General features: G+C 38.6%; 2 protein-coding genes across 2 annotated transcripts; one reads left to right on the top strand and one right to left on the bottom strand.

Annotated features, from left to right (window-relative positions):
* Positions 1 to 1,738: 1,738 nt before the first annotated feature.
* On the top strand, positions 1,739 to 7,719 carry LOC121733315 (cytochrome P450 9e2-like). Its single transcript, XM_042123532.1, has 9 exons — positions 1,739 to 1,997; positions 2,314 to 2,468; positions 2,804 to 2,927; positions 3,611 to 3,729; positions 4,192 to 4,370; positions 4,760 to 4,830; positions 5,022 to 5,237; positions 7,199 to 7,450; positions 7,542 to 7,719. Exons 1-9 carry the CDS (start codon positions 1,739 to 1,741, stop codon positions 7,706 to 7,708), a joined length of 1,542 nt encoding a protein of 513 aa, XP_041979466.1. The 3' UTR covers positions 7,709 to 7,719.
* Positions 7,720 to 7,878: 159 nt separating this feature from the next.
* On the bottom strand, positions 7,879 to 11,204 carry LOC121732950 (tRNA (cytosine(72)-C(5))-methyltransferase NSUN6). The gene is made up of 7 exons (XM_042122987.1): positions 11,063 to 11,204; positions 10,777 to 10,972; positions 10,426 to 10,582; positions 10,110 to 10,317; positions 9,755 to 10,042; positions 9,017 to 9,198; positions 7,879 to 8,023 (listed from the first exon to the last, which is right to left on the bottom strand). Exons 1-7 carry the CDS (start codon positions 11,174 to 11,176, stop codon positions 7,909 to 7,911), a joined length of 1,260 nt encoding a protein of 419 aa, XP_041978921.1. The 5' UTR covers positions 11,177 to 11,204; the 3' UTR covers positions 7,879 to 7,908.
* Between the last annotated feature and the right edge of the window lie 4,830 nt (positions 11,205 to 16,034).

Below are 16,034 nucleotides of genomic sequence, written 5' to 3'. Positions count from 1 at the left end.
GTAAAAGAAACACAATAAATGTCCCTTTCACGCTCATAAGATAGACCGCGCGCGAGAGAGACGGGCAGACTTTTCATGATACGTATGCAGCACGACGTCACGCCGCGCGCTTTTCACAGACACTACACAAGCGCAATGTGTAAATGTGCTGATCGTGCCAGCTTTAGTTAACTGACCTGTAAATGGTAGATAGCCTACCCGGCACTTATCAGGAAGTGGTGAAACAGGCCCTTAGTGTTGAGTATTCTAACTGATAAAGGGGATATTAAGATAGAGGATATATTAAGAATTAAAGTTTTATTTTTTATTTTATCATATAATTATAGGCTGTGTTTATAGAAAAATAGTAAATATCATGTCATGGAATATTTTTTCTTCGTATAGAGTGTTCCATCAATATTATTTCTAGAAAGGAACTATAATTTTAAATACAAGCCATTTCTTTTTGGAACGTAAATTATATTGATTATTCGTTTTACATCCTATAATCAGGAATGTGATAAAGTAGGAAATAGTGTTTTTTCTATTAGCAAAAGACTAAAAATTCTGTAACAGGCAGTACAAAGAATTGTGATTAATAGAATATTAGTACTACAATATTACAGCTTCACTATTAAAGTATTATTTTGAAACTAAAGTTTACAATAGTATGTACGTACATATATTATTATTATTATTTAAAATTTACAATGTTTGTTCATTTTATAAAGTTGTTCTACATAATATACACATTTTATAAATAAGTGAATAATAAATAAATATTTTATGTAACAACGACTTTCATTTATTGTTTACTGTTTAATTATTTCAATATTTAAGGCAAGAATTTGTTACTTGAAGAATTATTGGATAAAACTATAAATACTAAAAAGTTATGTTCAAATTCTAATTTGTAAAATGTTAAAAGTAGATTGTTCCATACAAACCAAAACATAAGACATTTTTAAATATTTAGTACTATGTGACTTTATTAGTGTTAGCCCGGGCGCGCACAAGCGGCCAGGCCGCAGCGGCCAGTAGCTCTACCATGAGTTTAAAGCTATATTATTTATCGATACTCGATACCGACTACGTCAATATTTAGTATGGCGATTTTAGTTTCGCGAGTAACCGCTAGAGGCCCTGTAAAATTTGCCATACTAAAAATTTACGTAGTCGGTATCGAGTATCGAGAAATACTATAGCTTTAAACTCATGGTAGAGCTACTGGTCGCGGCGGCCATCGAATGTATGGTGTGGCCGCTGGTCGCGTTGCGGCCAGGTGCGCGTGGTCTATGGCGGTTTCATACTAAGCTATCTATCTCGATGGCCGCCGCGGCCTGCCGCTAGTGCGCGCCCGGGCTTAATTTGATCAAGGCATGTAGATAGTTCATTTTATGTACTTTATTTTGCTTTTGTATCAATGGAAAAGAAAAGGAATACAATCTATGTTCCGCGTCCCGACTATAGTACATGTTATTTATATTTACGTATAAAGGACGGATTAAAGTAATTAAAAGAATACAAACGAACAACTTTAAATTGTTATCTTATCATTTTTTGACGGGACAAACCGGTTTGGAAAAAAAATTTATTAGTGGGTAATTGCTTTTTGCATTTACTGGTAGAAATTACATATAAAACACAAATTAAGTGTTTGATAAACTACACCACTGGTTGTGTTACAAGGAAAATAATTTGAAACTAAAGTATAAGACTAGAATTACTTGTGAAAAAAATCCAAATACGATTTCTCAAAATGGTTATTTTATATTTCCTTTTACAAGTATTCATTAGCTTTGTAATCGAGAATTGGCTAACGTTTGGTTTGTTAACTATTTTCTTGATATTCTACATCAATCATATTACCAAAATCAATCATTTTAAAAACAGAGATATAAAATATATCGAGCCGAATATACTAGTCGGAAACTTGTGGCCGAGACTGTCATGTAAAAAATCATATTTTGAAACTCAGCTGGATATTTACAATCATTTTAAAGGTGAACGTTATGCAGGTAAGTTACAACTAATTTTATTAGTCGAGATTATATTTTATGAAGGACGGCTTTTAATGTACTATCAGAAAAGTCAATTCTTACACAGACTTATAAGAGGAAGATTCCTAGGCAGATATGGCGACCTCCGCAACCGCTTCGCCGTTCTATCTTGATTTATTTCTGTGCGTACGACGTATATATTCTGTGCCTAGACTCAAAGTATCTTTGTAACAAATTCAGCAAAATCGGTTTAGCGACTTGGGCCTCAAGATGTAACAGATAGACACAATTATAATATTAGTATGAATATTCTAATTATTTAGTACAATTTCAGGATATTTCGAAGGAAGCAAGCTTGTATTATACATCTTGGACCCAGATCTTCTAAAAGCCGTTATGATCAAAGATTTTGATTATTTCGTCAATCGAGTTGCTATGCCGAGCAATAAAAGGAAACAATATTTAAATAGGATGATTTTAGATTTGAAGGTAAGTTACGTTTGAAAAATATATGAATCTGTAGATGCTACGCGATAAAAGGAATACTTGGGTCATGCATACATAGGCTAAGAAGACTCGGGACTTCGTTTTGACGTATTTTTGTAACTTTCGGGTGCATTTGGTCAACTTTATTTATAGAGTCTAGAAAATACACCTACCCATAAAATTGATAAGCTCTAAAATATCGGTGTCCTTGTCTAACACACACACAATACACAAATACAAAACATCACTCCTAACCTAATTTACTGTGCAACTTTTTAGTTTTTTCATTGTACTACGAAATATACTATAATAATGCTCAGTAATTTAAATATTTTCAGAATGACGAATGGAAATCGGTACGCACTTTGGTAACGCCCACTTTTAGCTCGTTTCGTTTGAAGAACATGTACCCGTTGATGCAAAATAGTTCTAGAAAACTCTTAGGATATTTAGAGAAAATAGGTAAGGACTTAACTTATTGATATTTGGCCTGGATCCCGAAAGGGGATGGCCAATGAAGTAGAGAATTTAGATGTCCTATAATCCTGAGGTTGGCTTTTACCATTCTGGAGGGATAATCCTGGGGTTGGCTTTTACCATTCTGGAGGGATAATCCTGGGGTTGGCTTTGACCATTCTGGAGGTAGCGGCGTACAAAGTCTACCAATAGGATACAAAAGCTGCCAATATCGTGTCACCGTTTGATCGCGATCTACAAACAGCGTGTCTAATCTCAGATCTACCAATTTTTTACCGTCCCCAACGCATGCTCCTCATAAATTGAACGATGTGGTTGGGGCCACGAATTTCCTCTATAGATGTCGAGTGTTCGACGATCTACCAATAGTGTATCCAAGTGTAAGTACGCTGCCGCCCCGCTCACTCCTCAGTCCTAAGCAGCTCGGGATTTATGTATAGGCAGTATGGGCCATGGCCTATGGGCGGCAGCGTTCTATGGCGTCCTAGGATGGCGGTAGAGTTCGTACATAGGCGGCATAAAATTAAAGTGGCCTATACTCATAAAAAAATAATCCGGCCCCGATCCTCAGTCCTCACCTCACCAACGAGATCTAGCAAACTACACTGCGCATTCTTCTTTCATTTTCGAAGCGATAGTTGCACGGCTTATAAAACTTGATTTTGCAGATTGTTCAGAAGTTGAAATTAAAGAAGTCATGGGGTACTACACTTTAGATGTTATTGGCGCGTGTGCTTTTGGCATAGACTCATGTTTCAACGAAGAAACAAATACAGATTTCATCAAGGTAATTGACATTATTAACATAAGGGGGCAAACGAGCAAACGGGTCACCTGATGGAAAGCAACTTCCGTCGCCCATGGGCACTCGCAGCATCAGAAGAGCTGCAGGTGCGTTGCCGGCCTTTTAGAGGGAATAGGGTAATAGGGGAGGGTAGGGATGGGAAAAGGGTTGGGAAGGAAAGGGAATAGGGTAGGGGATTGGGCCTCCGGTAAACTCACTCACTCGGCGAAACACAGCGCTTGGCTGTTTCACGCCGGTTTTCTGTGAGAACGTGGTATTTCTCCGGTCGAGCCGGCCCATTCGTGCCGAAGCATGGCTCTCCCACGTATAAATCACTACTACTCAATTTATAGAATTTGAAAATTGATATCTCATAACATGCTTCATTGTGTATCGAAAAATATTAATATAAATTATCCTGAGAGCCCTTAGCCAGATAACTTTTTAAATTTCGTATTGTTTTAGGCAGCTAAGAACTTCAATAAAAAGTCTTCGATAAGTAATGCATTGGTGAAGATCGCGCTGCTATTGCCACCAGCGTTGTTGCAACATCTGAACATATCGGTGTTCAACTCAGACGCACTTGAAGTTTTACTTGGTATATTGAAACAGGCTAAAGCTGATAGGAGATCGTCGAAAATTGAGTAAGTTGAGCGTAGAACACAAATGCCATTAAATTATTAAAAAGAAAAAAGAATGCAACTTAACCTCAATTGAGCTCTTTTCAATGAGATTCCCGCCGTTAGCACACCGACGCGGCGAACTGCGAAACAGCGGCGCACCGATTTACTGTCTCACCCGGGCCGAGTGACCCGCCACACGACAACGCGTTATATTGCATCTCGCTCTATTCCTGTTTTGCAGATTTTTCGCGTTTCGCAGCGTCGCGTCGGCATTAACAAGTGTACTTTACAGTGCAGTGTACTGACATTAAAAAGTGAATGTCGTTTTGACTTCTTGTTCCTTTTATATGTCATACTCATAATACCTAATTCTATAAAAACCAAATATGTCTTTTTATTTCTTCCTTCAGGCGAAGCGACTTCCTACAACTTTTAATACACGCCGCAGAAAAAGAGCAAGAGGAAAAAAAAGGTTCCATTGGTAAGTCCTAACACAACCTACGTACGCACGCACGGTCCGAGCGTGCACGCACATAAACACACACAAACATACCGATCAGGCACTTTCTACTCTCAGGCGACTCAAAGACTGCTCACGGACGCCTCTCGTCTTTACGTCGTATAACAAGAGGGGAGATAAGATAACAGCACGTCATATCATACCTATTTCAGATTTGGACGACGAAACAATAGATGCTCAAGCGCTAATATTCCTGTTAGCGGGCTACGAGACGTCAAGCACGCTGCTGTCCTTCGCTATCCATACCCTTGCCGTGCAGCCGGAGATCCAGCAGCGGCTGCGGGAGCACGTACGCGACGTCACCGGGGGGGAGGACGTCACGTACGACCACCTCGGCGAACTCGACTATCTCGAGGGCGTCTTACTGGGTATGTATCATACACACCCTGGCCGTGCAGCCGGAGATTAGGGTTGCTGAGGGTTCCTCTTCCGCTTCCTCATAATGAGGAAGTTCCGCAATATTTTGGGTTCCTCAACCGTTACCGCATCCTCATAAAAAAAAAATAAAAAAATCCTCTTCCGCTATCGCTTCCTCAAAATTTAAGAGGAATTTATGAGGAATTTCACTGCACATGCGCATCGCGTATCCAATCATGGCAACGCACACGCCAGAGCCAGAGAATTGTATAATTCACTCATCTTTTTTTTTTTTTTTTTTGTGCGTTGTAGTGTATGTTTAACCTGGGAAAATTAAGGAATTCAGACCGAATAATTCGTGTAGTTTTGAAAGTTGGTACATTTGTTCCTAAAGGTGTCCAGATGAATATACTAAAAGTCTCCGAGGGTGGGACAAGAGCCGGCGGTGTTGGAGGGGGGGGGGGGGGGGAGGCTCTTCCTGAAAATAATAAAAAATAAATAAAATAACACGAAAAAACTACACGAATTATTCGGTCTGATCGTCGATTTTGAAACTAATTTCTTAGACTAGTTACTGAACTCCTCCTTAATTGCTGGACCGATTTTGATGATTCTTTATAGTGTGTGTTTTGAGAATGGCTTAGATTCATAGTTTGGTATTTTAATTAATTTTTGTGTAATGTATGTACCTAGTTATGTACAGACAGAACAAAGACTTTTGGGTTGGGTCCGCTAGTATTTATAATTTCCTATCATCCTCTTCCTCTTCCGCTTCCTCAAAAAATATCCTCTTCCTCATCCGCATCCTCTAAATTTGCGCGTGAAAATTCCTCTTCCTCCTCCTCTTCCTCATAATCACTTCCTCAACAACCCTACCGGAGATCCAGCAGCGGCTGCGGGAGCACGTGCGCGACGTCACCGGGGGGGAGGACGTCACGTACGACCACCTCGCCGAACTCGACTATCTCGAGGGCGTCTTACTGGGTATGTATCGTACACACCCTGGCCGTGCAGCCGAAGATCCAGCAGTGGCTGCGGGAGCACGTGCGCTACGTCATCAGGGGGAGGACGTCACGTACGACCACCTCGCCGAACTCGACTATCTCGAGGGCGTCTTACTGGGTATGTATCATACACACCCTGGCCGTGCAGCTGGAGATCCAGCAGCGGCTGCGGGAGCACGTACGCGACGTCACCGGGGGGGAGGACGTCACGTACGACCACCTCGCCGAACTCGACTATCTCGAGGGCGTCTTACTGGGTATGTATCATACACACCCTGGCCGTGCAGCTGGAGATCCAGCAGCGGCTGCGGGAGCACGTGCGCGATGTCGCCGGGGGGGAGGACGTCACGTACGACCACCTCGCCGAACTCGACTATCTCGAGGGCGTCTTACTGGGTATGTATCGTACACACCCTGGCCGTGCAGCCGAAGATCCAGCAGTGGCTGCGGGAGCACGTGCGCTACGTCATCAAGGGGGAGGACGTCACGTACGACCACCTCGCCGAACTCGACTATCTCGAGGGCGTCTTACTGGGTATGTATCATACACACCCTGGTCGTGCAGCTGGAGATCCAGCAGCGGCTGCGGGAGCACGTACGCGACGTCACCGGGGGGGAGGATGTCACGTACGACCACCTCGCCGAACTCGACTATCTCGAGGGCGTCTTACTGGGTATGTATCATACACACCCTGGCCGTGCAGCCGGAGATCCAGCAGCGGCTGCGGGAGCACGTGCGCGATGTCACCGGGGGGGAGGACGTCACGTACGACCACCACGCCGAACTCGACTATCTCGAGGGCGTCTTACTGGGTATGTATCATACACACCCTGGCCGTGTAGCCGAAGATCCAGCAGTGGCTGCGGGAGCACGTGCGCTACGTCCCTCTCGTTGCCTGCTTCCATCATAGAGGTGTTACTAAATCCATATTTGACAAAAAATCATAACTATTTTATACAATTTTCAGAAACATCACGTCTCTATCCACCATTTCCGAGAATTGAGCGAGTGTGTGTGAAGCCTTACACCCTGCCTGGAACCAACGTACGCATCGAAGTTGACGAAATACTAGCGATACCAGTGGTCGCCGTTAATACGGATCCAAACTTGTATCCAGAGCCTGATAAATTTATACCAGAGAGATTCACCCGCGAGACGAGAATGAAACGACCGAGTCACCATTACTTGACATTCGGAGCTGGCCCTAGGAATTGTATAGGTAATTATATAGGTTCCAGAGTTTTAGGCTTTAAGCTACTTTTTAATTTTATTGGTAAGGAATAGTGACATAATATCGATTTCTATTTCAGGCTATCGCTTTGCGATGTTATCTATGAAGCTCGCCATGTGTGTTCTGTTGAGGAATTACAAGTTTTCACTGTGTTCAAGAACTGATAATCCTCTAGAAATAGACAAGGCAGTATCATATTTGAAAGTCAAGAACGGTATTTGGGTTAGATTGGATAAAATAAATTAAATGTAGCCGTTCACATTTACTTTATTTAGAATATTTTTTTTAATTTAAGAAAAATTTACTTTGTTTTTAATTTATACACTAATATAAGTCAGATTGTGCAAACTGTTTTGCACTGCAAAAGCTTTTCACATAAGAAAAAAACATTCAACAGTTAAAAAAATATTCATTGATAAAATATAAAAAAATTATATTTATTGTTCTTACCTAAAATCAGTTCTAATAAACTTAGCTATAAAGAATCCAATGGAGTTTCTATAAATATCTTCAACCGGTCTTAGTTCATCTTCAATTGGGCCAAACCTCTGAACCATTATCCTGAAATTTTAAACATAAATAAACAAAGACAATTAGTTTAGTTAATACTAGCTAAGGCCGAGGATATTTTCTGAGGAACCAGTGTAAAGTTCGTTACTTCTCTATTTTGTATAGTATATCACAGAAACAACGCCCCTAGGGGCAAACAATAGAAACCTATCTGACGCCATACTAAACCAATAGTGAATTTTGGCAAAGACTAATGCTAAGTACTGACGGTTTTGCTCGATAGTTTTACTCCAAATTGAGCGTGTGGACCGCGAAACTCACAGCTCGAAGGCTCGCTCGATGGAATTAAATATTATGTGAAATATGTCATTTCCTTCGATTCGGAGTAAAACTATCGAGCAAAACCGTATGTGAGTACTTAGCATAAAGGTGGCTTTCGGATCTTTGCTGCGAGCGACCGCGACCGACAAAAATTCGAACAAAATGCCAGTTAATGAAGTCATAGGCATAAAGTTAATATACCTAGCGGAATAGAGAAACAAAGGCCTGAGCAATTGAGATGTCACTATCAGTAGCACGCCGTGGTAAAAAGATACGTATGATACATGACAGCAGAACCAATTTTTTTCATCTGTTTGACGTCCAGTCGGCACTTATCGGCACGTTGACAATTTAATCTCTTAGAAAGCTGCTTGTGTAAGTGTATACGTAAACAAATTTTTACACACAGACATAAATCAATTTCGTTTTCGTTTGATAGCTCGAGGTTGTTGCTCTATTCCACTAGGTATATTAACTTTATGGTCATAGGCTATAGGTTTTATTTTACTACGCCACTAGCTTTTACGCCGACGCGACGCCGGCGGCAGCGTGGGTCGCCACACAAATGTCAGTAGAAAATGATACCTATAGAGTATAGTGTATGTCATAGAGTAGCATTTTATTTGAATTTTTATCGGTCGCGGTCGCTGGCGGCAAAGATCCGAAAACCACCTTTACACTCCATTAGATCTTTTGTCCCTTATTATATTATAAAGTACCCACCTCTGTTCATCAGTGAGCCCACAGTTGGACAAACCTGGCCCACCCTTCAAGGGCTCAGCTGGTACAAGCTTCACGAAAGGGAATTTCTCCAATACCCAAGCAACCATCCATTCATTCTCCTCTTTAGTGACTGTGCAGGTACTGTATGTTAATTCACCACCAACTTTTAGTATTTCAACAGCCTACAAAAAAAAATAGTCTTTATTTTCTCTCACAAATATAATAATTTTGATTGTGTTCCAAAACTCTGACCAGCTTACTAATAAAAAATATTCACAAAGCAAATAACTATACAAGGTATGCTTGTCTTTGTACAGCATATTTTATTTTAAAAGTCACATAAGAGAAAAACAGCAGATCCAGGGCCGGATTTATATTTTTTATCAGTATAAGCCACCTTCAATTTTGCCGCCTTTATGATGTAGGTAAGTGGCTTTTGGGACCTTAAATACCACTGACAGGTATAAAAATGAAATTGTCCATTAAAAATTGTTTATTAGTACATACAATGTTAAATCAAAGGGGTATGAAGATTTTGGCCGACCTACCCACTATTGTGTTTTTTTGCGTTCACGAATATTTTTTTCAAAAATGGATAGCTAACAATATCAAATACAAACAAAAAATAATCTTGGACAAATCCACGTAAAGTGTCATATTGAAAAAACACAATAGCGGACAGTAGGTCGGCCAGGCTCCATATAAAAATCTTCATACCCCTTTCCATGTATTACTTACTGCAGCCATAAGCTTCCTTTGAACAAATTTATAGGATTGCAACATTTTTTCAGACATTTTGTTGTTTAATTGTGGTCTCTGTCCTAGGCCACTGCATGGTGCATCCAAGAGTATTTTATCAAAATTGTTCGCAGGGAATGGTGGTTCCAATTTGTTCAAAGAGTCTCTCACAAAACATTTTGTGGAATCAAATGCATATGCCTTGACACAGGACACACCTTGGATTTCACAATTTTTTACTATTCTGGCTACTTTTGGTTCAGTTTTGTCTATTGCTATGATGACTGCCTGAAAAAATTGTTTAACATAATTTAAACTTTACTCAGTATTTTTATTTTAAGCTTTTAAAACTCACTTTATCACCAGACATTTCTGCTAAATGTGTTGTTTTGTTGCCTGGAGATGCACACATATCAAGAATAAGTTCATGTGGTTTTGGGTCAACAACCCAACCAGTTACTATTGAAGGTAAATTCTGCAACAATATTTGGCCAGTTGGGTAAATTTTTTCATTGATAACTGGCAATCTTGATGCTGGCAGCAATATGTGAACAGCTATGCCACTGAAAGTTTCATTCATTTCATTCATTCATTCATTCAAAGTTAATAAAAAAATAAATTACATAAAATATATTTTGTAGAAAAAAAAAATCCTGTCGTTTTTTTTGTACCTGGGTGCAATTCCGTTATCAAAGAGATCACATCTCAACTTTTTCAGGATGCCTACACCCACATATTGTTTATTGCCTTCATAAGGTATTTTAAGTCCTCTTTTACAGTGTCCCTCCATGTCACAGTAGACATTAATAATTTCATCCAGCTTGCAATCTAAAAGAAATAACTCACATAAAAATGGTTTGGATTCTAAAAAAGAGAAAATGAATAATGAAGTTCATTCTTAAACATTTCTGTATTATGATCCAACAGTCCAAAAGCACTGGTAAAAAAAGGTTTTAGGAAAAGCGAATTGAGAGAGGTGGAACATCCAATCTAATCAAAATACAATACCAAAATGAACTTACTGGTAGGCAGTCCTAAGACACCAGGCGCAAAAACATGGGCGCCTCTCAATACTGATGCACCACATGCTGCATCCACAATCACCTCCTTATTAATGTTTCCAAATTCGACACCATTAGGCCATCTCCCAACAACCAAACAGTCATTTTTTAAGAAATAATACTTAGGAATTTCAGACACATTCAGGACTTGTTTTTGCTGTAACACATTTTGATGATTTAAATTCGTATAATTTCAAATTGCAATAGTAAATTAAATTAATAAATAATTACTATTAAGGGTTCTTACGAGATGGAAATATTCTTCTAAATTTTTACTATCAAATGATTGCAGCGAATTTATTCTAAATGTAGTAAAAGGGGGAACCTCACTCAACCACTCTTTTAAAAATGTTTTATCCATTATTTTTCGCAAAATATCACATATTATAATTAAAATTTGAAAAAAATCATTTCAAAGTTATGAAATAGGTTCTTCTTCTTCTTTATTTATGGCGGCCTCAATGAGTTCAAAGTTGCCAATGTCAGAGTGGCTGAGTTGACATGAAATAGGATACAGACTAATAAAGTTGGTTAACACAGGGTTTTTTTTTTTTTTTTTTTTCTTATAATGGCACTTCGGCTATAACCATGGCCAGTGTCGAGTATAATTTTATGGCGGGAAAACAATATTCTTTATACAATTTTTTCTATATTATCGTCAGGTCAGTCAGGTCTAAAGTCTAGTCAAAGTCTAAGTATAAAGTCAATACAGTCAAGAAGTCAAGTCGGTCGATTCAGTAAAGTGGTAGGACGCTTTACTGAAACTTTTGATGGAGTTTTGGAGGGAACACAAAAGAGCACGTTTCTGGTTATTACATCACTTTCCTACACTTGTGCACGATAACGAATATTTAATGGTTAATATCCTACCAATATTACACATTAAAAACCCAGATAACACAATTTTAGGAAAATAATATAAAAACACAACATCACTCTTTCACATTCTTCCAAAAACTCCTAACACAGGGTTATATTTTGAAATTTGACATTTGGCAAATGGCAATAGACATTTTTTTTTAATTCGTCCCGGTCGGGACAGGCAAAGCGTTGCCCATACAGCCATGGCAAATAACTAGTCATTGGACAGAGCACAAAAATACTATATTTAATAAGGTTACTTTAAAAACTAAATACCTGTTTTTCTTAAAAATCAGGCGTTCTATTACTCTAAGACCAGGCAGTTTTTAAAGCAACCTTAATAAATATTGTGTTTTTATGCTCTGTCCAATGACTAGTACTGTCCAATGTACTAGTCATTTACCCTATATAATAATTTATCTAATTATTTTTATAATATTTGATATCTTATATCTTTAAACGAGCAATTCTTGTATATATATATATACAAGAATTGCTCGTTTAAAGATATACTAGCTGTTTAACGTTTGCGTTTGCGTTGCCGGCCTTTTAAGAGGGAATACGCTCTTTTCTTGAAGGTTTGCAGGTCGTATCGGTCCGGAAATACTGCTGGTGACAGTTCATTCCAGAGTTTTACAGTGCGCGGCAGAAAGTTACGCGAAAAACGCACTGTGGAAGCTCATCAAGGTGATGAGGATGGTATGTTTTTCAAGTGGGACGATAGCGAAAAGTTGCAGGTGGTATGATTCCGAACAATTCCTCAGAGCACTCCCCGTGATACAAGCTACATCTCGGCGTACTTCCAGGGGCTCCAAGCTGTTTGAAACTCTATGGCAGTCAACAATTCGAGTAGCCCTTCGTTGGATACGATCCAGAGGGAGCAGTTGGTATTTTGGCGCCCCTGCCCAGAGATGAGAACAATATTCCATATGAGGCCGAACCTGCGCCTTGTAGAGTTGTAGGCGTTGGTCCGGGCTGAAGTACTGTCTCGCTCTGTTAAGAACACCAAGCTTCTTCGAGGCTAATTTGGCCTTACCCTCAAGATGATATCGGAACTGGACTTCGCTCGATATGTTGACGCCAAGTATCTCAATGCTAGGGGAGATGGTTAAAGATGTGCACTCGAAACGAGGATAAACGACCATCGGTGACTTTTTAGTGGTGAACGCGCAGACTTGTGTCTGGGTGGGGTTGAATTGGACTAAGTTACGTCTACCCCATTCAGAGACCTTCTCCAATGAATTCTCCACCTTAGACACAAGTTCGTTTCGACTCTCAGTGATATTTTGCCGAGAAATATTAGGGGAGCTGGTATATATAGCATCACCTGTACTATCATTTACAAACCAACAGCAATGAATGCTGTTGGTTTGTAAATGACCAACTTTACAGTACGACCGATTAAAGATTTGGAAACAGATTTTTCATGATGGTGGTTACAAATAACATTCTATAATTATAAAAATTGGCATACAATCAGAAAAATATGAATAAAAGAATACTCTTTATAAGGTTTTATTTTATTTTATCTAGTTTTTTGTAAAATTCACATACGATATTTGTCGTTGGATTACATCATTTGCTAACTAGCGTATGTGTTAGTTACTGTAGTATACATGGTAAATTATAGACTGACACATAACGTATATTACAAATACGATATTTTACTATGTTGTGTGCCAGTAAAATATTATTGTAAGTTATACTTAACATAATTATCGATGGAAAATTCTTGTAAAATCATCTAAGTAGTATCTAACAAATTATAGATTTCTCAGTAATCTATAATTTGTTAGATACTATTTAGATAGGTTAATGAAATAAAAGGAATATAAATAAAAGACATAGATATGATTTAAGATGTAGATAATTGAAGTATCACTCCCTGGAGTATTTGAAAAAAATAAATAAACTTGTTACACAAATAAAAATTATCTTCTGGTTGAAACTAGTTCACATTATTTCTTATTATTAGATATAGTTATATCTAATAATAAGAAATAATGTGAACTAGTTTCAAAGTAACAAAAATATATTAACCAGTTTCAGAGTATTATTTTTTGTTACTCTTCTATTAATCAGTCTCAAAGTAACAAAATGTAGTATTAGTTTTTCTCTTATTCTAGGTACTCTTTTTAATTTTAGCATAATTACTAATCTTACCAAAAATAATCATATTATTATTTAGTAACAATATTATTGTTAAAATGAGTGATTCTAATGAAGAAATTCGATACCTTTTTAAATTTTTATTACAAGAAATGTAAAAATGCAACACAAGCCGCGAAAAAAAATTTAAATGTTTATAGACCTAATGCAGTATCTGTGAGCGTAGCGCAAATTTGGTTTAAGCGTTTTCAATCCGGAAATTTTGATATCAAAGATGCACGTTTCTCTGGTCGCCCTGTTACGGGCAAAACTGATGGCATTTTTGAAAAAGTGGAGCAAGATCGGCATATTAGTAGTTACGATGTAGCTAAAGAAATGGGGATTGAAAAAACGGTTTTGAATAAAGCTGGGTACACAAAAAGTTCGATATTTGGATGTCTCATGAGCTCACTGAAAGGAACCTAATGAACCGTGTACTCATTTGTGATTCTTTATTACAACGAACTAGTGATGAAAAATGGATCAGGTACAACAAAAGCGTGCGAAAAAAATCGTGGTCACAGGGCGGTCAAGCTTCACAGACTGTTACGAAACCCGGGTTAACTCGCAACAAGATGATGCTATGTGTGTGGTGGGATTGGAAGGGCATTATTCATTATGAGCTGTTACCGCCAGGCAGGACCATCCATCTGAACTGTACTGCGAACAACTGATGAGATTAAAGCAAGAAGTTGAGAGAAAGCGGCCGGAATTAATCAACAGAAGGGGTATGGTTTTTCACCATGATAACGCTTGATCTCACACATCTTTAGCCACTCTTGTCTTGTCTTGTCTTGTCGCAGTTTTTTTTTCTCAGAAACCCCAACATTTTTATAGCAATGGAATCATATCCCTACTAACAAGATGGCAAAAAGTTATCGAAGAAAATGGCACCCATATACTGTAGTCAATTGTAAATAAACTTTATAAAAATTCCTTTTGTATTTTTATATAAAATGCGAAGAAACTTTTTCCCCAACCTAATATCTTTTCATTCTTCAATACGTTTCCTTTATCTTTACGGGAACTAATTAATCGTCTCGATATTTGGGTAAGGAATTAAGGAAAAGGAGTCAGTGACTTGTTTGCTTGTGGCGTAAACAGTAAATCTGTATTAGAAGATATTACAGATAAAGGTGGCTCAATATCACACACATTTTCAACAAACGAAAAATAGTTGTCGCAATTAATATCCAGATGATTAACTGTACAATTAGGAGATGGGTGTCGTGTCGTGCAGTGTCTTCTATAATGGAAGAGTTACTAACAGTCCTTAAACAAAAAAAAATAGTATCAATAAGAGCACGAATATAGTATCAGCTTATGATAATTATTTAACTGATGCAATGGAATTTTCGATTAGGATTAAACCTTGCTCTAATCCTAATGATGTTATTCGGCTAAATGATATTTCCTCCGAATCAGATAATAAATCCATCATGGCGTTTATTTCTTCAATATCTATAGTAGACGGGAGAGGAGAGGAGAGGAGGAGAGGCAAAAAAATCATTGAAATTCTTTGTAAATAAGTATTTTCTAGAAGAATATTATAGTAAGTTCTATAGAATAACGAATAAAAATATTGTAAGTAAAACATAAGGTCAATGTGTCGAAGTCCGGCATACTTTTCTAAAATTAAAGTTTAACATAATTTATTGACTTATGATTCGCTTTTTAAAGTAACGTGGGAGAGCCATGCTTCGGCACGAATGGGCCGGCTCGACCGGAGAGATACCACGTCCTCACAGAAAACCGGCGTGAAACAGCGCTTCCGCTGTATTTCGCCGAGTAAGTGAGTTTACCGGAGGCCCAATCCCCTACCCTTTTCCTTGCCCTACCCTCCCCTATTTCCTTCCGTACCCTCCCCTATTCCCTTCCCTACTGCGAGTGTCCATGGGCGACGGAAGTTGCTTTCCATCAGGTGACCCGTTTGCTCGTTTGCCCCCTTATTTCATGTGAAGTAAAATGCATGGCAACGGTTTCTAGCAAAGCCGCAAAGCGGCCATTCAAATATGTGTTTAAGGTGTCGATAATATGTTTCGCATTCCAGAGAAAATTAATTTTATATCATTCTCCATAAGGCCCACTTGGGCCGCGCTAAATGTCAAGCGCCATTCCGTCAAGCGCCATAAGGCCCAAGTGGGCCGCGCTCTTCATTCGATTATATTTCGTATTTCGCTGATTTAGAGACTACTTTTGTATAAAGAAGT

The sequence above is a fragment of the Aricia agestis genome, chromosome 13, assembly GCF_905147365.1.
Source record: "Aricia agestis chromosome 13, ilAriAges1.1, whole genome shotgun sequence".
Lineage (NCBI taxonomy): Eukaryota > Metazoa > Arthropoda > Insecta > Lepidoptera > Lycaenidae > Aricia > Aricia agestis.
Note: the sequence above shows the minus strand (reverse complement) of the source record. Positions and strands in the feature narration are given on the sequence as shown.